The sequence below is a fragment of the Prunus dulcis genome, chromosome 3, assembly GCF_902201215.1.
Source record: "Prunus dulcis chromosome 3, ALMONDv2, whole genome shotgun sequence".
Classification (NCBI taxonomy): Eukaryota; Viridiplantae; Streptophyta; class Magnoliopsida; order Rosales; family Rosaceae; genus Prunus; species Prunus dulcis.
In genome coordinates, this window is record NC_047652.1 from 7491263 (window position 1) to 7513191 (window position 21929).

Consider the following 21929-nt stretch of genomic DNA (forward strand, 5'->3'; position numbering starts at 1 on the left):
TTGAGATGAGGAAAAATAAAAAGGAATTTGCAGAACAAAAACGAAACCAATATCTGTTCAAATTGACTCCTTTTAATGTGAAGAACAAAAGCTTTAGAAGAAATTAAAATATGACATGGCAAATGAGATGTGATATAGTGTATTAGGGTGTACTAAGGGTATTTTGTGTAGTTAAAAAGGGTGTACTTAGTTAATTTTACATTTTGATTTAAATATTAGGGTGTACTTAGATCATAGGGTATACTCTGTTAATTTTAGGGTTCGTTTAGCATCATTCTTATTAAAACAGAATGATAATTATCAAACCACACCAATCAACAACTGATTGAACTGTTTATTCACCGACCAAAGAGTTCTTGCTTAGTGCACACTAGCCTCTTTGCACTTGTGAGAGACTTTTTTTAAAATAAATATAAAAAAAAATTTATTTTAGAATTAAAAAAGATAATGGGTAGTTGTGATCTATAAAAATATGATCTATTATCTGATTTTTCTTTTAATTTTAAATTTTTTTAAATATGAAAAAATATGAAATTACAATATTATCCTCATTTAATTAATAATTTTAATTATTAATGTTTGCACTAATCAAGGATATTTTATGATATTTTAAATATGTTACCATTCTCTGCCTTTTGCTTTATCCATCCAACTAACTTTTCATTTATAGTGTGTATACTAATCATGAATTGAATTTCAAGTATGGATGATTATTGTGTTTACTTCACATCAAGAAATTAAAAAGTAAATAAAACTCACACAAAATTAATAATTGAATACCTAATTTTAGAATAATTCAATTCTTTGGTTGAATGTGGTATTCTAATTCCTGTATATCTAACCCATTAGAAATTCATCTTTTTTACCTATCATATCCTAATACAATTTTTTAAATTCCAAATTTATCATCTACTTTAACCTAACAACAAGGGCATTTTAGTAATTAACACCACTCCAACCTCAATTCCATATGGTTTAGTAAACAACTTCAATAGGAATCCGAAATCTAACTCTCCTCAATCCATATGATTTAATAAACTTAAACTTCAGTAGAAATCTGGAATCTAATTTACCCCAATCCAACTCCTCAATTCAATTCCTCCTAATCTAAAGAAGGAACATAGACAATAGCAATAAATTATTTTTTTTTTCTTTTTCATTTGTAATTCCTTCATTGAGGTTTCGTTTTACATCTAAAGTGGCATCAGTCTTCTGTACTTGAAGAACCACACAAATGCAGAAAATATGCAAAAGCCAGTTACACCTGTAATTATAAGTACCCACTTAAATGCACCAGCGTTATCAAACAAAGGTATTGTGAAGTTCATCCCAAAGATTCCTGCTACGACCCCAAATATAGCAACAACAAATGTTGCAGTTGTGAGTAGTAGCTCAAATTGGATCAGCTGGTTTCGGACATTATCCTGCGAGCAAAAACTTTCTAGCGTTAAATTTTTGTTCCCTTCATACCGACAAATTTCAAAGAAACGAAACTGGAAGTAACATCTAACATTATTGTAATCTTTAGCTATAGAATTAGCATTAGCCAATGAATTACGCATGGTATTATAGAGGTTTCTAATGATAAGTCCTCGGCAAAATTCAAATTGTATTAGAAAGTCTGCAGTAAAACAATGAGGTCCCTCAGTGAACATTCAATGCTAATAACTTAGTTAAGTCTAGTGTACTTATTCAATAAAAGGATCATGAAGGGACTTTTGACTAATAGTACACTTACCTAGCGTCTTTATTTGTTCAATATAATTGTTTAACAGCTTTTGGATATTTGAACAGTGTTTTAGGCAATATTTGAGACTAAAAGTAATAAACTATCTATTGACCCAAAAAAAAGAAGTAATAAACTATCTCTTTTCTTCTTTATTCAGTTTTTAGACAAATGTTTTAGGCAATATTTGAGAGACATTTAGACATTTATTGAGAAAAAAATAAATTAAACGAGGCGCATACCAGCTGAATGTTTATGAAATCTTCTGTGTCATCAATGTACTCTTTCAACTGAAACACGGACAGAAATAACATAAGCTTGTATTCTACTCAAGTTAATATGACACTGGAATGATTAGATATAGTCATTGATGTATATACTGATGTCAAAGTTCAATAAAACAAGTGCTATGCATACCGATGTCAGCTTATTCAGGGTGCTGTCAATGACAACAAAGTATGCTTCCAACAGCATCTCAAGCTCTTCTATACTCTCTGTAGTACTATCTGAACTTCTCATGCTTTCATGTCGACTCCTTGCAATGCTCAGGCTTTTCTCAAGCTTTCGGCCATCGGGAGGTGAAGCTACAGGAGAAACAGGTGCAGAAAGAGATGTACCATCAGTAGATCTGTACCCCAGCACAGATTGATCACCATAAAACGATGACTCCATACGACTTTTCTTGTCAGTGAGATACATCTCAGCCATATCTCCATCATCATCCATGAGCTGCTCTATTTCATCGCGAACCTAAATAGATGCAGCTCAAAGGTTGGAAGACAGTTTTGGTCATCATTTGGAGTCTTAAGCAGGATGAAATAACAAATGAAATGATTATGCAATACCTTCTGAACTCTCCGAGTCAAGGCAAGGAGTCTACTTTTCAATCGACGTGCGCGCTCCAAGTTCAGTGTACTGATCTTTGACGTGAGCTCATCTAGTAACGGATATGCTTCAATTTCTAATTCAGCTGCCTATAAACAAGCCATTATTAAATGAGTTACTAACTAGGAGAATGTTTAACCAACAAGAAAATGTTCAGACTACCGATGGGGAATTCAAATTTGTAAAGAGCATTTGTAGCATTATTGGAAATATAACCAATCCATGATATTGTTTTTTTTGGTTTGAGAAACGAGGTTTTAAGAACTGATTAACCACACAGCAAACAAAACAGAGGACAAAATGTCCGCTGAATACCAAAGGTAGAAACTAACAAACAAACATGAGGAATCTGTTGACAACATATCCCTCCCCCCATACAATAATTGGGTGTTCCTTAGACTCTAAAAGGATCTAAACCCGACCAAAATATATTTATATCCCACAAAAACTCCACACTCTGCCCCCAAAGAAATGAACTCTGAATAAATGGATTATTATCATGATGACCATAAAGCATGCAAGGAGTCAATGAAAAAGATTCTTCAAATCATCTGTACTTTCACTGTCTACGGCCTCATCCTTTTCAGTGGTAAACACCACACCACAGATACACCTATTTTGAGTGCTTGATGAAAATGAAAGGCACACCAGTTGCTCTAAATAGCAAGGTACTACGTGCTTAGCTTCAATCATCATGAAAAAATTTAATCACATAAGTGGCTGAGGCACCAAGGCAAGTATCATCATCACTCAGCGTTAGGCGCTGACCTCAAAACTATATAAATTCCTACATCATGGACTGTCTTTAAATTTGATACCAACTGAATACTACAAATTTATAGATTTTCTCTGATCTAAGAAAACTTCATCTCTTCAGTAACTAGTGAAAGAATATGATCATAACATTGTTTGACATCATATCATAACATCAAAGGACAAAGGCATAAACACAAAAACAAAAACAAAACATAAAAACAATTTCACACAATAATGACAATCTTTGGTATCATAATAGCATCTTGACAAAAGGGTACACAGACTTTGATCTATCAGTGTAAAATAAAAGGCTAACAGAAGTATGATTCAGCATTCATTAAAACAGATACAAGTTTAAATTTTAGATGGATCACCACCAGATTTCAGGGACCGAACATAATATATAGTTCGCAAAAGAGTTTTATAACCACATATAGCTACTTATAAACATCTGGTACTTGAGCTAAACAAAATATGGCATGGATATTGTTGCTGATACACTCCACTTCCTTGCATTACATTACAAGTCTTCATAAACTATTAACTGGCCATCTTGCACATGATAGTATCATTGAAATCCTTCAACAATTATAGTGCAGAATTCAAACAATATTTAAAAGGCAAAGTTATGTGAGTATTTTAGAAATATGTGCTCAAGGAAATATGATGAGAGAGAGAGAACCCAAATTCTTGTGCTCATTTACACACCTGAGAATCAAGAAATTTACAGGCAGCCTCCAGAGCAACTTCTAAGGCCCTAAACTCAAAGGGCAAATAATCAGGAGATGTGCTTCCAAACACACTATCAAAATTTCTATTTCCCCTCCTCCGACTCAATTCAGAACCATCAGATTGCCAAACATCACCTACCCCATTTGTTGTCAATCTTCTCTGAAGCTCCACCACATATTGCAATACATAGCTATCAAGTGAATTCAAAAGAAGAACCTCATCGGCCGTAATTATACATCGAATCTGCTCTAGGTTTACAACGATAGCTTTCTCTCTTCCAAGGATGGTTGAAGGGTAAACAAATAGAGGATCAAGCAGGCGTAGATCACGGGCAGGTAGATCACAACGACGCATCATGGTGAACTTGTCAACCTCAATGATCTGAGAATTCCCATACGTATCAACACGAATCCAAGACCGAAGGCCCTGGCCCCGCTTCTTCAGCCCCAGAACATCCACACTTTGAAAGGGTTGCCTTCCAAAGGCTGCTGGTCGATAAGATGACTCCCGAAGGTTAATAGCTGATGCAGGTTTTGGGACTTTTGGCGGAAGCAGCCTCTCTTTGAGGTCCTCCATTACCTATGAGCTCTCAGTGCTGCAACATTTAAAATAAGATAAAACAAAATAATTTTCTAATACTACACTTACAAATTGAAGTAGATACATGGACTAAAATTATCTGCTGTCTTTATGTATAAAGTTGCCAAAATCATTGATCGCAGGCTTTCATGTTTGCACAAGTACTTCATTTTATGGTTCATGTGTGCTAGATATGATTAATTGCCTACCGAAATACCCATCTTACATTACAGTAAGGAACCCAATTCATCAAGAATTCCAAGAAAATAAATGATGGAATAAGGATATGATTTCCATAAAGAATGGCAGTGGCACACCATACATAACCATATATAGCAGAGAAAAACCTTATGCAAACGTGGGAACAAAACCAACTTTATGAACTTCAATCCACAGTTCCACCAAAATAAAATGGAAGGCATCAAGATTCAAACTCCAAATTCAAAAGCTACGAGTTTGGTGGCTGAATGTCCAAAATCCCAGTTTCCAGACCATAAACACATACCCAGATATAGTACAAGCATGTGAATTGATATATGGAGCAAGAAAATAAGAGTCACAATCACCTGCAATGAGAAAGAAAACCTGGGTTGCTGCCAGGAGCTGGTGTTCTTGATGATACTCAGCTCAAAATGAAATTGAAAAATTGATTGGTTTGAATAAGAACCCTAGATTCAGAAATCGGAGAATGAGAGATGAAAACCCAGAAAGGAGAGATTTTTGGCATGCCCAATTGTGCTATGAATTGAAATTCGCGGTGGGCATATCAGGCGGTTTGCTTACTGGTTTTTTGGAAGAGGAACCAAAGAAGAAGAAGCAATCATTTTCACACGTCCTAGAAACAAAATCCTCGAGTTTCAAAAAGGTATATAATTAAATAAAATGAAATAATGATTTTACTGACAGGAAAAAATTAAAAACAATTTAATTAATAATTATGAATTTGAACACAAGTACAAGGCGTGAGTTTTTTCTGCTTTTGTTTCGACCCGTTTTAAATGGATCCTGCATCTCTCTCTCTCTCCTACTTCTTCGACAACTTAATGGGTCAACCGGACCTTAACCCGAACCTTAACGGATCCAAATAAATCCAACTCGACTGGATTGTTTTCTTCTTCTTGTCTTTCTTTTCTTTTTTCCATCTCTTAATAAAACCTAAAAGATAAAAGGATAATAACAAAAGTGGCCCCAAAAGCTCTTTAATCTACACATTTCGAAATTTAATATTTCTAGAAAGAACAATGCTTTTTTTATTTATTTATATAAATAGTAGTTTAAAATACAGATTAATTTAATGTACAGATAAGGGGATTCAAATTTAGGTACAAGAAGATGAGCTAATTGTTCTGACTAAAAAATTTAATCCACGTCAACAATCACAATGCTTTCTTAGATGTAAAAGGTCAATCCAATTAAAGTTCGAAACGTATTGACTTCAAAGTAGATCTTGGTCAATATAAAAAATAATAAAAAAAGGATAGATTATCAAACTGTAATTAGTTTCTATTAAACTTAGATATAAAACCTATGATGACTGTTATTTCAAAAAAAAAAATGATTCTTTGTCACAAGTTTAACATTTAAAATAAAAAATAAAAAAATAAAAAATAAAAAACCTATAAAGAGTCAAGTAATGATCCGAACTCAATTCCTTTTTTGCAGTGAAAATTAACCAAATTAGTTAAGAGGTTATTTTGAACCCAAAAAAAAAAAAAGTTAAAGAGGTTAAAAGTTAAGACAGCCTTTGAAAAGAACTTACGCCGAAGTCTTGGGGCCTTCTCTCTTTTTCGAGTTTTGCCTCTTTCTTTGTCATTTCCTTTTTGTCATAAGCCGAGCCCACAACAACATAGGCCCACACTATAAATTCTGATGATCCCAAACAAAACCTAGCCGCCCATCAACCAAAACCCCAACTTTTTTCCTCTTACGAAATTGAAATAATCCAAACTCCTAGTTCAAGACCGAATATAAACAAGTTTTCAACCCCTTTTTTTCAAAATTTAAATTATTTATTTATATAGGCTGCTGCTTCAGTTAAAAGGTTGGTTTTGATTTTAAGTATTATGGGGTATTGATAAGATCATTCACTATTTCTTGAAGCTTGATCTCTCCTTTGGATTAACTAGATAGTCAAGAGAAACCATGAACCAGAATAGAAGAGCTTGCCCCGCTCATGAGTAAATACTTCGTAGTAGCCTCATTAGACTGTACATCTTTCTTATAACTAGAGGTGTCAAATGGATTGGACCTGCTAAAGCACGTCCCAATTAAATAAGGCCGGACACGGGCCGGTCTGTATTTTTGGATGGGCTAGAATAAGGTAATTCAACCCAATGGGTTGTGCCACTCTGAAGCCCAATGGGCTGGCCTTTTTAAAGTTCACGGCTATTTCTTTTCTCTACAGGACATGGATTGATGATCGCATCGCATGCCAACGAATGTTTTAACTTGTTATTTTCAAGTCGTATCGACTTCATACTTTTTAGGAAATCTATTCCAACGAAGCTTAGAAATCTTTGTTGGTATTAGAACACGATCGCATAGTATAATTAGTCCATATGCTAGGTTGATAATTACTCTAGTACCACACTATTAATACTCTTTGACAACCACATCTCTCTCTCATTCTTGAACTTGGCTAAAGATTCGATCAAAAAATGAACTCGGCAAAGCTTGCAGGTGCTGCAAATGTATGTAGTGACAATATCAACACAAGGAACATTAACATCAATCTACACAAGTCGAGCATATAGAATTTTTTTAGATAAAACATTAAAATTAAAAGAGACAATTTGCAATAGTGACGAGAAATCTTGAGAACTCTTCATTTGTAAATGGTGAGGTGAGGCATTGCCTGCTTGAGCTATGTACAAAAAGGACAATTTGATCCTCAGTTCCATTATATACAAAGAACAACCATTTAGGTTGCAAAGGGATTTGGATTTAACCCATCTATTGATTAATTACATTTCTTCTTTAAATATAAGGATTAATGTGAGATGTGTAGTCCCTGATTCCAGCTCCTTCCCATCCCATCCATTCCTCCCACATGTCCCAATCCGGATCGTTCATTCCTCTCATCGGCTCATCAACTCCTTCATCGTACGTCTCATACATCGGAGATGGAGTAGATTCTCCTCTCAAATCGCTCATAACAATCTGCATAGACAAGAGTATATATGATCAGATAATTGTTAACAGTATCTTAGGGAACACAATTTTTCTATTGGGACCCTACCATTTGATAAAACATCATAATCAGAAAGCTTATCCAGGAACCTAATACCTAACACACCACAAAGACCTTTTTGCAATGTCTCAAAAGATGCCCGATTCCATCAACATCATATAATTCATAAAGATGCTAAAAATCAGTCATGGAATTTCAAGTTTTATAGATCAGAATACAGTTTCAAGTTTTAATCAGACACTCATCAGATTCTAAACTGCAAATGAAATCTAACCGGAAACTTTATCCAAAGACTTGGAATATAAAAAGTGCATCCACAATTTAGTAGTGCAGGATTCTGTTCTGGTGACAGTTAATTATGCTTACATTTTGAATGGTATTGCATTAAAGTCATATTCACAATAGGGTTTGACTCTCATCCAATCTGTTCTATGGGTTAAGAGAGCATCTTTGCCCATGACTGGTTTATGCTTCAATTACCAACCTCAAGATAAGGAACAAAAGAGGCCAACAAAATCATAAACAATTAATTCTCTGATAGTCCAAAAGAAGAAGCAGATAGCATCTAAAAACTTTATTGGGACATCATCTTGCACAGAAATTACAAGTGAACAACATGACATGCATACATCCAAGATAAAATAACAGGCTTGATTGATAAAAGAATATACGAAAGGGAAGACAAATACATACATCATAAGCTTCATTGATCTGGTGAAACTGAACTCCACAATTGTTTCCTCTGCATACGTCTGGATGATACTGCAATTGACAAAGTCCAATCAGTCAACAAAGCCCCACAACAATCATTCAAACTCACAAAATTTGATTATAAATTTAATCAAACATAGTGCCTATTAAATAAAATCCCTAATAAATACCCAAAACACATGATTCGTAGAAAATAGCTAATAAATTAAAAAACCCATCAAGAAAAAAAAAACAGTAACAGAAGAAAAGGATCCCAACAGGAAAAAAGTAACAAAAGTGCCTACTTTTCTCCTTGGTAACATACATTATTCAAAACCAAATACTAAGGGAAAATTTTGAAAATTTGAAAAAGAAAAAAATAAATCCAGAAAAAAATAAATCAAAACGGAGATTAAATCAAATGTAAACAAACCTTCAAGGCAAGTTGTCTGAAAGCCTTCCTGACCTCAGATTCAGAGGCACCAGGTTGGATCTTCAAAGTCTGGTAAGGATCCATCACAGAAGAATAAACACAAGACACCATAACCTTATTCACCGTCTTCTTCTTCCTGGGCTTGTCCTTAAACAGATTCCAAGAAGACCCATTACCCCCAATAACACCAGCAGCCACAGCAGCCATTGCAAAACCCAGAAATCAAACTCAAAAACCCAACAAACCTCTGGCTATAAAAAGAAGAACCCAAGTTATATTATTATATATATATAAAACGTTGTTTTGAATGGATCAATGGGCAGGGCGAAGTGGTTTTAACGGGTTTTGAAAGACTCAATGATTGAAAATTCGTTGAATATAATAATTAAAAGAGAGAGAGAGGGGGAGATTCATAGAATGGACTCTTTTAAATAGGAAAGCACCTATATTTATAGAGGGAAGTTTGCTTGTGAGGTGGAGAGGTGTGAGCTTGGGAGGTCCTTATCCATTGGGTCCGTTTCCATGGTGACGTGTATTGTCTTATTTTGTGGATTAGGTAAAAGGGAAAGAGGAGAGAGAGAGTGCAATTCTTATCTGGTTTGCTCTCACTTGGTCCTAGTCATATTTGGAGACTTTTGTTGTGGAATTTAGGGTTTATATTGGAGGATATTCTCTCTGCTGTTTTTTGAGTTATTCTTCTTTGGCTACCCCTATTTTAGATTTTTTCGCATTTTTTGTCTCACATATTTAATTGACTAATTCAACTTTTTCCCTCATATAAATATATAAGTGCGACTTGTTAAAGTTCGTTAGTAAAGAGACTCTTTCTATTGTTTTAAGGAGTGGATTTCTGTTAAAGTCTAATCATCTTCATTCTTTGTGGCCGTTTTAGTTAGACACTATTTGTGTGACATTAAATTTAATTTTAAAAATATATATACAAGTGATAGTCTAAATTATAAGGGGATTATAATTTCTCACACATACATTGCTAGTGAGCGAGTCCTTATCTAGTTAGGATTTTAATTTCTTATTTAGTTAGGATTTTAGTTACTTAGCCCCATTTTTAAGGCTAGTTTGGCATTGCTGTGCTGTGAAAATAATCGCTGTCAGATTTGCTGTGAGAGAAATCAGCTGTGAGAGAAAGCAGTTTGGCGTTTGGTAAAATTTTTGTTAAAAGTGTTGTTGGTATTGATTTTATGCATAATCAGAAAATGATTGCCGCATAATCATTAAACCCAGCGCCTTTTCGAAACTGATTCCTCCATAATCAGAAAATGAAAGCACCTCATTAGCTGTTTTCCTTTATAGCTTGTCTCACAGTAATTTTTAACAATAAGTGATTTTCTCATAGTTTACCAAACGGATTAGGCTTTTCAAAATTTTTAAAAAATCACTTATTACCCCAAATAAGCAATACCAAACGGGCACTTAGTCATATTATAATTGAGATTTATTTATTATTTTATTTAGGATTAACACATCTGTGTACTTCCTTATGAATATCTCTATATTGAAGAAGAATATATATATTTATACAGTCCCGATCTCTTGGACCACAGGAGTCCAAGAGATTGTGGTCACCCACCGTTGGATATTAATTCAATGGTTCAAAATGATATATATAAATGCAATATGACATAAATGATTATTACCCGATTCAAGTCATAAATGAGTGAACCGGTGAATTTACATCCAACGGTGAGTGACCATAAATCTCTTGGACTACAGGGGTCCAAGAGATCAGGACTGTATATATATAATATCTGAAAATTCTCATATACTTTGTTTGACACACATTATCAAAATCCAATGTGATTCGAGCTTAAGATAACTGGTCTATATATGGACCCTGTTGGCCATTAAATTTAGTTTTAGAATTGAATTTTCAGCAACAATTGATTTATCGATATTTAAATAATTTTGTCCTACAAATCCAACTTCTCTATTTATTATTGATGGATGCCCTTTAGTTTTATAATTCTTAAGTTGAGCTCATAGGCCAGCTTTTTCTTATTTCATTTTTATAATTCTTAGGCTGAAGTCATTGACCTCCTTTTTGTTCTTCTTGCATCCCCTTAACCTTGCTTTTTTACTATAATAATTGGGTGCATCTCTAATCTCTCACAATCAAGTCAACATCAACTTTGCAACAACTCATCAAATACCGATATTTTTATTTTAGCACAAATAATTAATTCTATTCTATTCCCGATTATTTATATGAGTTTAGTTTTAAAAGTGAGGTTTTAGCAACAATTCAATGAATGATAAAAATCTACATCCTACCAAACTCATGAAGGAAAATTTAATTTCACTAAAATACAAAATATGCGATAGAACATTGCATTCAATTACAATTTTTCAATGCATTTTGGGTGAAATTTCTTTTTCTCAAATTTTTTTTTTGAACTTGCCCACCTATGGAATTCAATATGTAGAGTGGGTTCATGAACTTATAGGATTGATATATATACCAACCTTCTGATTTCATTACTTTTTTCATATCAACTTCACGACGACTTAGCAATTTCGCATTACTTGGTACGACATCTCTATTTGCCATATATTAAGTTTGAGAAAAATATACTATGACTTGATTTTTTCAAGCTTTATCTTATTTTTATTATTCTAAGTTTGCAATTTTAATTGGGATGCCTATGTTAGAGTTTCTTCGATTCTACCTGATTGTTAGTGGAAACATGTCATATTGTCTTAATTTTGATATTAGACGGCTCCGTTATTGTAATGATCCTTTTGTGGCTAGTTTGTATTGGCCATTTATGGCCAGTGGCTTTTTTAGCTGAATTATGAATGTAATAATAGAATTTCTCAAAAAAAAAAAAAAACCAAAAACTGAAATTTAAAACGTAATTTTATTTTCCAAATGTCTAATAGACTAAACTAAACTAGGTGGCGTGACTGAATAATAGTCTCTGCATTTTGTCCTTGCTGGTAAAAAACTGAAACCTATGGGGGAGAAAGAGAATTAAGAAAGAGACAGGGGCATGGATATAAAGTTACGTGGCATGAGGACACGTGGTAACATTTAAGTGGCGATTATAAAGGCGTGCTGCGTGGCTCGTAAAATAAGGAAAACAGATAATGCAGAGTTTTTATTTATTTATTTATACAAATGGGGAGCTACCCTTTTTAAATGAGTGGATGAGATGTTTGAAGACTGACACGTGGCTCCCACAAAGCATGCCACGAGTTAAATAAATCTTTGTTGCCCTTCAATTTAGGGATGCTGGACCCTGAATAGCATGCAGATTTCGTTTACATTATTAATGATTTTATTTCATACTTCGCACGAGTAACATGTTTCTATATTTAGTTGTGAATTATTGTAATTAAATTAGGTCCAACGCGGTTTGAATAATAAACAAGTACCTTTGGCAAAAAAAAAATTTTAAATAAACAAGCACCATGCATGTGTTTGGATTTAAGATTTATTTATTTATTTTTGGTGAGGAAACGAAATTTTATTGAAAATACATTAAATGGAGATAGTATTATTTTATTATTTAAGTCAATTACAGTATGTCATGCGTGATAACAAAACAATATTATTCCCATATTTCACAGAAGTTTTGGTCGCACTTAAGAGACCAGGTTCACAAAAATCAAAATAAAATCACTTATAAAATCTTATTTATGGAAATCCTCTATATAACTCATTTATAAAATAATTTACGAAAGAAAGTCCACTCACAGATGGTCCGAGCTAAATCGACCCTTTGAAGGTTTCTCCTGCTAGTCGGCTGGACCTCTGATGCCTGATTACCCATGAATAATAAATCCCGACCCAATTTCCACTTTGGAATTCGAGCCAAGTCCTGTGCGTGTCCGACACCTGACAATGTCGGGCACAAATGACCTTTTTACTCTTTTTGTCTCAAATTCTTTTTAACTTCCCTTAGACTTCTGCCGAAATTTCGGCAGAGTCTCCCCTGTATTTTGACTAATCCCAAAAATTTCCACCTGTTAAACAACCCATAAATTCACACCAACAGCCAGAATATTCCAAATAACAGATCTCCACTCCAGTTTTCCAACTTCAACTATATATATCAGAGCATTTTCTAAGTTTCAGGGTTTCAACTACAAAACTTTACCTTACGTGGCGATGCAGAAGCTTTGAATGGCCCGGTGGTGGATCTCGCGTATTTCTATGGCCTGGGGGCGAAAAACAGGTTGAAAATGTGAGTGGACCAAACATAAGATTTATGAAAACAGTTAAAAATCATAATAACCCCCATAGTAAAAATAACTTGATAAGTAAGGCTAAAGTTCACCTGTGTTTAATATAAGGTATTCATCCGAATATATATAATCGTATGCATGTAGCTTCGTAAAGCTGAACAATTATATGAAGATATAAAATGCGCAAATATCAAAGAAACTGGTTTGAAATAGCTGAAAACCATAATTGAATAAAAGAGCTTAAAATCCTTGGAAAATACCACCTATTTGTACCCTTGTCATATCCGTCAATTCCCCTGGCAGGTCTCGGGCGCCACGCAGTCTACCCGAGCCACAAACTGGCGAAATCAGGGGACTATGATCAGCCTGATCTGCCGGCAGATTCCTCGAGGACACCAAGTCAGCTCGAGTCGCTCTGGCAGGATGCAGGGGACCGTAGTCAGCCTGATCCGCAATCCTCGCAGGTCTCGGGGACACAGAGTCAGCCGAGCCGCAATCCTGGCAGGTCTCGGGACACCAAGTCTGCCGAGCCGCAAATCCCGGCACTCACGGTCCGAGCGTCCCCGAAACTCGTGAGGCAAAGTCAAGTGCACTGACGTAACTGAAATCAGACTGGATGTCCGTAGACATCGGTCCGACTATGGGTAATCACCAAAGATAAATGGGTACACGGTGGTTTAATTAGGAAATCTGATAACTTTCTAAAATCTGAATAATTAACTGTATCCTCAATTCTGTTGCTATTCTGTTACATAAAAACTCAAGGTATGCTACTAAATATAACCTTCATCATATAGATACTCAAAATATTTAATAGTATAAAACATGCTCAAAGACTTGCAAAATACTTATTCAAGATCAAATAATGAAATTCGCTTATATAAACTTATTTATAAAAACTTGTTTATATAAAATCAAGATAAAAATCCTTTGTATAAATTCATTTGTATAACTCATTTATATAACTTATTTATATAAAACATTTATGGAAGAAAGTCCACTCACAGATGGTCCGAGCTAATTTGACCCTTCGTAGGTTCCTCCTGCAGGTCGACTGGACTTCTGATGCCTGATTATCCATGAATAATAAATCAATAAACTGCTGAATAAAAGAATTAAATTAAACACCCTGCCCCGGCTCCTAGAAATACGTGCACTCAAAACCAAGTTACTCCTGAGCCCACATTAGCTTTTTAGATAGTTAGAACGGTCTTAAGAGACCCGAAGCCTTACTAAGCGATAACTGCCAGATCGGCCGATCAGGGACCCCGTGGGTCCACGATCTCCGATGGCCAATCTGGGCTCCCCTGAAGGTTCCTTACAGAGGAGGAACCATGTTCTGCGAGTTTGGTCCGAAACGGATGGTCGGATTAGCCAAAATTGCGTTATCGCTTAAAATCCAAACCCTAGCCCCAGGGTTCGCGATTCCGGAGTATCCGGGAGTCCGGTTCGTAATCCGTCGAATCCTACACGATCCCGATATCGTGTAGACCGACATATCCGAGATTCAGCGCGATCCGACGATTTAACGACACTGCACCCACGGATCGCGCGATATGGAAAATCCGTTCGGGGCTCAAACGGACTCCGAATCGAGATCCGCGAAATCCCACACGCTCGTGACGACACGAGGGTCACAAAACTGCACAGAATTACATCACTACCCTCGCCCACGCGCTCCAGCACGCGCGGGCAGCTTTGGGTGTCCAAAGCGATTTCGGGTGGCCGAAAAATCTCGGAACCAAGACTCCAAACTCCTACGCTAGGTGAATCACCCCATTTGGAGTCACTTTTGTTCTTGGACAACCACCAAAAAGTGACCAGAAACAGTAGTTTCGAGCGGCCGAAGTTTCGGCCAAACTTCAAGTCGAAAATCGAACCCCTTAGAGCTAAAATCGATCGAAGCCCATATATCCATCAGCTAGAGTACGAAAAATAGCTGAGAAACCATACCTTACTCGATCGATTTGGTGGAGAAACGAAGGAGAATTTCGAGCTGGAAGTTTGGGTAGCTTCGGACGAACCTCCGTCGGAAAACACGATTTTCCGGCCAGCTCAGGGCGGCCCCGGGGTGGAGGTTGGTCAGGTTGTGACGGCGACACGGAGGCGGACCCGATGGTACCCACGGCGGAGATCGGCTCGGCCTGTGGTGGCCGGGCCGTCGCTTGGAAGGCGAAAGGTCGCACGACCCAAATCGCGCGGAAGGAGAGAGAGAGGAGAGAGAGAAAACTGACGGGGGAGAAGAGAGAGAGCGCTATAAAAATCTGACTTTTTGACCAAATTACCATTTTGCCCTTCGCGGTTTTTAGACCATAACTTCTTCGTTACGGCTCCGATTCGGGTCTATTCCGTGTCTACAAACTCCTTTCGTCGCGCTCTACGCAATGGCGTAAGCGGAATTCCCAAATTCTTTCTCGATTAAAAAGTCAAATTTTCCCCCATTAAAATATGCGAGGGCAAATTGGTCTTTTTTGCTAAAAGATATTTTCCTTACTTTTTAGATATTTTCTTTCTTTTTAGATATTTTGTTTTGGGTTCTTACAATCTACCCCCCTTACAAAAATTTCGTCCTCGAAATTTACTTCTCTGTGATTCCAAGCGGGGGAAGGATTACTCCTGCATCTGCAACTCAGGTTACTACACTGCAAATACCACTGAAAGCTAATTACTTTCCTTTCCAAAATCTGAACTGCTTGTTTTCTACACGTTCTATAATCTCCTTGGGTCCGATACAGCTAAAATTGACTCCCTTGCTTCCTTAAATCTCACTATACCTTCCTCAGGCGATAACTATCGAGAATACTTATCTGAAGATCCTTCTTCTAATATCTGCATAACTTCTTGCCAATCCTGGATTACTTAGAGTCTTTTTCTGCTTAATTCAATCAGATTCTTTATTTCCTACAATACTTCCAGATTTCATGAACCTTGCTTAACATTCTTTCTTCGTACTTGGGTGATCCATACTATATCTCGAGTAAGGCATCTATTGAAAACATCTAATCCAAGGAAATCCAACAACTGTCACTTAAGGCATACTCTCAAACCAGCATCTTTTTACTCAAATCATTCTGAAACTGTAGTACCTTATGTCCCAATAACTTTCCTACAATTTGCGTCATTTTCTTAAACTGGTCGTCTGTCTAGAGTGGATTGCGGTACTAAGCTGAAATCAAGGCCCAAAAGCTTCTTTTACCTAAGTCCAGCTGAAACCTAACCTGGATTTCTTAATTCTAAACTGTAGAAGCTGGTATCCCGCTAGCAGGGTCTAGAAGGGTACCTACCACATCTGGCATATTAGGGCAACTTCTCCTGTTAGAGCCTATCAACACCTATCTCTCCATACTTCTGGCTACACCAGCCTTAAAACAATTTGCAATATTACCATCCTAGCTGGTTCCTCTACTTACACTAGCTCCAGTTCGATGGCCTCCAAGCCTGCGGCCGTCCGATGATGGGAAACTGTAATCACCACTGTAGTATCTCTCTTAAACTCTTCCTGATTATTGTTACCTATCTCCAAATACTGTGCACAAAGTGCACCCCATAGTCGGCCCCTTATCTGACTGGGACAGACATCACCACAGCATCCACATTAGCCAACTACTAACTAACCACAATACCTTGGATGGAGGCTTTTTAACCTTAACGCAACCAGGCGCTATTTCTTACTTTCTGATCTCTATTAGTAAAACACAGTACGTGAAACCTTTTTCTCGTATTCGAGTTTAACTAATATCCTCTATCCTGCTGCAAAAACTCATGTATTCACACCTTCTATAGACTTATAAGTAAAATTGACTATCATATTTTGTTCCCAAAATGCTTACTCCGTACGAGTCAGAGGATTTTAACATCACTTCTTAACCAAATCCTGCCCAAAACTTTATTCTCCTATGGAACAACCAGGATCTCTATGACTTGCTATATTCCTTCAACTCAATCCTCTTTTACTCCTAGATACCATTTTTATTCCAATTTATAGCTCTTACTCCTGTTTACTTGATCCACCCATCTCGCGGATGGCTCTCATGGCTGAATATAGCCCGGGCTAACATCTCCATGGTCTACTGAGTGTTAGGATCTCCCTGCCTACTAGGTACAGTAGGTACGGCTCCTTACAAACCTTTTACAAGAGATTACTCTGCCGGTTCAGATACCGATGCAGTTCCTGTCTGACTTGGAAATTTCATCCCCTTACGTCGGGATAACTATCTAATTTTCCTACGGATACCACCACCATTTGGGCCCAACTTGAGGAGAGAACGAGGATGCACAGAGTGCGAAGTCTACAGGAAGTAAAACCTATGCTCTGATACCAAATTGACAGGACCCGACCCAATTTCCACTTTGGAATTCGAGCCAAGTCCTGTGCGTGTCCGACACCTGGCAATGTCGGGCACAAATGACCTTTTTACCCTTCTTGTCTCAAATTCTTTTTAACTTCCCTTAGACTTCTGCCGAAATTTCGGCAGAGTCTCCCCTGTATTTTGACTAATCCCAAAAATTTCCACCTGTTAAACAACCCATAAATTCACACCAACTGCCAGAATATTCCAAATAACAGATCTCCACTCCAGTTTTCCAACTTCAACTATATATATCAGAGCATTTTCTAAGTTTCAGGGTTTCAACTACAAAACTTTACCTTACGTGGCGATGCGGAAGCTTTGAATGGCCCGGTGGTGGATCCCGCGTATTTCTATGGCCTGGGGGCGAAAAACAGGTTGAAAATGTGAGTGGACCAAACATAAGATTTATGAAAACAGTTAAAAATCATAATAACCCCCATAGTAAAAATAACTTGATAAGTAAGGCTAAAGTTCACCTGTGTTTAATATAAGGTATTCATCCGAATATATATATATCGTATGCATGTAGCTTCGTAAAACTGAACAATTATATGAAGATATAAAATGCGCAAATATCAAAGAAACTGGTTTGAAATAGCTGAAAACCATAATTGAATAAAAGAGCTTAAAATCCTTGGAAAATACCACCTATTTGTACCCTTGTCATATCCGTCAATTCCCCTGGCAGGTCTCGGGCGCCACGCAGTCTACCCGAGCCGCAAACTGGCAGAATCAGGGGACTATGATCAGCCTGATCTGCCGGCAGATTCCTCGAGGACACCAAGTCAGCTCGAGTCGCTCTGGCAAGATGCAGGGGACCGTAGTCAGCCTGATCCGCAATCCTGGCAGGTCTCGGGGACACAGAGTCAGCCGAGCCGCAATCCTGGCAGGTCTCGGGACACCAAGTCTGCCGAGCCGCAAATCCTGGCACTCACGGTCCGAGCGTCCCCGAAACTCGTGAGGCAAAGTCAAGTGCACTGACGTAACTAAAATCAGACTGGATGTCCGTAGACATCGGTCCGACTATGGGTAATCACCAAAGATAAATGGGTACACGGTGGTTTAATTAGGAAATCTGATAACTTTCTAAAATCTGAATAATTAACTGTATCCTCAATGCTGTTGCTATTCTGTTACATAAAAACTCAAGGTATGCTACTAAATATAACCTTCATCATATAGATACTCAAAATATTTAATAGTATAAAACATGCTCAAAGACTTGCAAAATACTTATTCAAGATCAAATAATGAAATTCGCTTATATAAACTTATTTATAAAAACTTGTTTATATAAAATCAAGATAAAAATCCTTTGTATAAATTCATTTGTATAACTCATTTATATAACTTATTTATATAAAACATTTATGGAAGAAAGTCCACTCACAGATGGTCCGAGCTAATTTGACCCTTCGAAGGTTCCTCCTGCAGGTCGACTGGACCTCTGATGCCTGATTATCCATGAATAATAAATAAATAAACTGCTGAATAAAAGAATTAAATTAAACACCCTGCCCCCGGCTCCTAGAAATACGTGCACTCAAAACCAAGTTACTCCTGAGCCCACATTAGCTTTTTAGATAGTTAGAACGGTCTTAAGAGACCCGAAGCCTTACTAAGCGATAAACTGCCAGATCGGCCGATCCGGGACCCCGTGGGTCCACGATCTCCGATGGCCAATCTGGGCTCCCCTGAAGGTTCCTTACAGAGGAGGAACCATGTTCTGCGAGTTTGGTCCGAAACGGACGGTCGGATTAGCCAAAATTGCGTTATCGCTTAAAATCCAAACCCTAGCCCCAGGGTTCGCGATTCCGGAGTATCCGGGACTCGGTTCGTAATCCGTCGAATCCTACACGATCCCGATATCGTGTAGACCGACATATCCGAGATTCAGCGCGATCCGACGATTTAACGACACTGCACCCACGGATCGCGCGATATGGAAAATCCGTTCGGGGCTCAAACGGACTCCGAATTGAGATCCGCGAAATCCTACGCGCTCGTGACGACACGAGGGTCACAAAACTGCATAGAATTACATCACTACCCTCGCCCACGCGCTCCAGCACGCGCGGGCAGCTTTGGGTGTCCAAAGCGATTTCGGGTGGCCGAAAAATCTCGGAACCAAGACTCCAAACTCCTACCCTAGGTAAAACACCCCATTTGGAGTCACTTTTGTTCTTGGACAACCACCAAAAAGTGACCGGAAATGGTAGTTTCGAGCGGCCGAAGTTCCGGCCAGATTTCAATTCGAAAATCGAACCCCTTAGAGCTAAAATCGATCGAAGCCCATATACCCATCAGCTAGAGCACGAAAAATAGCTGAGAAACCATACCTTACTCGATCGATTTGGTGGAGAAACGAAGGAGAATTTCGAGCTGGAAGTTTGGGTAGCTTCGGACGAACCTCCGTCGGAAAACACGGTTTTCCGGCCAGCTCAGGGCGGCCCCGGGGTGGAGGTTGGTCAGGTTGCGACGGCAACACGGAGACGGACCCGATGGTACCCACGGCGGAGATCGGCTCGGCCTGTGGTGGCTGGGCCGTCGCTTGGAAGGCGAAGGGTCGCACGACCCAAATCGCGCGGAAGGAGAGAGAGAAAACTGACGGGGGAGAAGAGAGAGAGCTATAAAAATCTGACTTTTTGACCAAATTATCATTTTGCCCTTCGAGGTTTTTAGACCATAACTTCTTCGTTACAGCTCCGATTCGGGTCTACTCCGTGTCTACGAACTCATTTCGCCGCGCTCTACGCAATGGCGCAAGCGGAATTCCCAAATTCTTTCTCGATTAAAAAGTCAAATTTTCCCCATTAAAATATGCGAGGGCAAATTGGTCTTTTTGCTAAAAAGATATTTTCCTTACTCTTTAGATATTTTCTTTCTTTTTAGATATTTTGTTTTGGGTTCTTACAATGTTTGAGTGAGTTGGAACAATATTTCAACACACATAGTATTCGCCATACCACTGTGATTCCGAATGCCCCAGTATATAAACTAACACCCATCTCAATCATCCCATAATTCTCCTTTTGCTAGTCATCTTGTCTAAGCCATTGATCTCTAAGCCCAAATCACCCAATTGACAATTATACCGCTGATATCCTATTCTACTGTACACACGGACTCGCTTGAACTTGGTCCCTACAATGGCAAGACTCAACTATACAAAAGACCCTTCCCATTACCCTCTTTTCCATAATTTCTTTATCAACTCAAGAATTCCAGCCATCTCCGATAACATATGAACATGTCAATATTAATAAAATAATATAATGATAATTAAAAATATGCAAACACCTAATAAGAATACCAACCAAACTGTAATACCACGCATAATATAATACTTCACAAATTTTAATTAAATCAATCTCTGTAAAGGCCCCTAAAAAACCCCAACCTTGATTCCAAAACTAGCTCCAAGTTAAAAAAATACCAGACAAACTCCAAGAATTTCTTCACCTCTCTCTCTCTCTCTCTCTCTCTCTCTCTCTCTCTCTCTCTCAAGTCATTGTAGTGTTGCTCTACTTCACAAGACAATCTACTGTGTGTGTTTCAAAAGAACCATCAACGAGTCCTATTTATACTACAAAGAGGCGGCAACCACTAATGGCTTTTGATTGGTCTAATGTGAGGCTGGTGATATGCTTGATTCCAATTTTCCCTTGATGCCAACGGCTCATGCTTTAAACAAAGGCTTAGTCATATATGGGTGGACACTTGTGAAGAAATTAGGATGGTGCATGTGAGTAAGATTTGATGTACATACAATACCAGCTTAAGTGATAAAGCTTGTACGTGGCACCCTTACAAATCCAATTATGTATCAAACAAATAAGTATTATTCTTAATAATTATTATAAAAGTAACAACTATATATATACATACTATGTGGCAAGATAACTACATATATACAATTATAACCAATTAAACATAATTTAACTTATAAACCTAAATAGATAGCAAAACATTTTTATATATTAAAATAAAGGGCTTCACACAAATATGCAATACACGTACATACATATTTCACGTTTAATATACGTATTGTTTACAAAATTTTGAATAATACAGACACAATTTACGTATTATACCTATATTTTAAATATATTATTGAATAAAAATAATATATTTAAATATTTAAATAAATTATATTAAAATATTATATAGTGGCTGAACTTTTTAGTTGTATCTTGCTAAAATTTTACCGTATAAAACACGTACATATTTTATTCGTACTTTTCCCATTCCGTATTTACCATATAAAACACATTATATGAATATTTTAGAAGATTCAATACACGTATTATACACATTTGTACTGTAAAACACGTATCTAACATAAAACATTAGAGGATTCTACACTTCCATTTATTATTG

General features: G+C 37.2%; 2 protein-coding genes across 2 annotated transcripts; both read right to left on the reverse strand.

The window, feature by feature from the left end:
- Nucleotides 1-1121: 1121 nt before the first annotated feature.
- Nucleotides 1122-5538, reverse strand: LOC117622492 (magnesium transporter MRS2-1). The gene is made up of 6 exons (XM_034353172.1): nucleotides 5245-5538; nucleotides 4076-4694; nucleotides 2572-2700; nucleotides 2144-2476; nucleotides 1969-2016; nucleotides 1122-1424 (listed from the first exon to the last, which is right to left on the reverse strand). The coding sequence occupies exons 2-6, from the start codon at nucleotides 4673-4675 to the stop codon at nucleotides 1194-1196; spliced, it is 1341 nt and encodes a 446-aa protein (XP_034209063.1). The 5' UTR covers nucleotides 4676-4694; nucleotides 5245-5538; the 3' UTR covers nucleotides 1122-1193.
- A 1938-nt stretch (nucleotides 5539-7476) lies between these two features.
- LOC117622451 (chaperone protein dnaJ 8, chloroplastic) lies at nucleotides 7477-9415 on the reverse strand. Its single transcript, XM_034353116.1, has 3 exons — nucleotides 8992-9415; nucleotides 8562-8630; nucleotides 7477-7837 (listed from the first exon to the last, which is right to left on the reverse strand). The coding sequence occupies exons 1-3, from the start codon at nucleotides 9196-9198 to the stop codon at nucleotides 7655-7657; spliced, it is 459 nt and encodes a 152-aa protein (XP_034209007.1). The 5' UTR covers nucleotides 9199-9415; the 3' UTR covers nucleotides 7477-7654.
- Nucleotides 9416-21929: the final 12514 nt, after the last annotated feature.

Bases quoted from the DNA above. Each gene is read 5' to 3' on its own strand.
- LOC117622492 (XM_034353172.1), bottom strand. From the start codon at position 4,675: ATGGAGGACCTCAAAGAGAGGCTGCTTCCGCCAAAAGTCCCAAAACCT. The intron at 2,477-2,571 runs GTATTGCATAAT...GCATCTATTTAG, and splicing joins TGACTCGGAGAGTTCAGAAG to GTTCGCGATGAAATAGAGCA. The intron at 1,425-1,968 runs GTATGCGCCTCG...TTTTGCTCGCAG, and splicing joins ATTTCATAAACATTCAGCTG to GATAATGTCCGAAACCAGCT.
- LOC117622451 (XM_034353116.1), bottom strand. From the start codon at position 9,198: ATGGCTGCTGTGGCTGCTGGTGTTATTGGGGGTAATGGGTCTTCTTGG. The intron at 8,631-8,991 runs GTTTGTTTACAT...TGTCAATTGCAG, and splicing joins TCAGACAACTTGCCTTGAAG to TATCATCCAGACGTATGCAG. The intron at 7,838-8,561 runs GTATGTATTTGT...TTGTCTATGCAG, and splicing joins AGATCAATGAAGCTTATGAT to ATTGTTATGAGCGATTTGAG.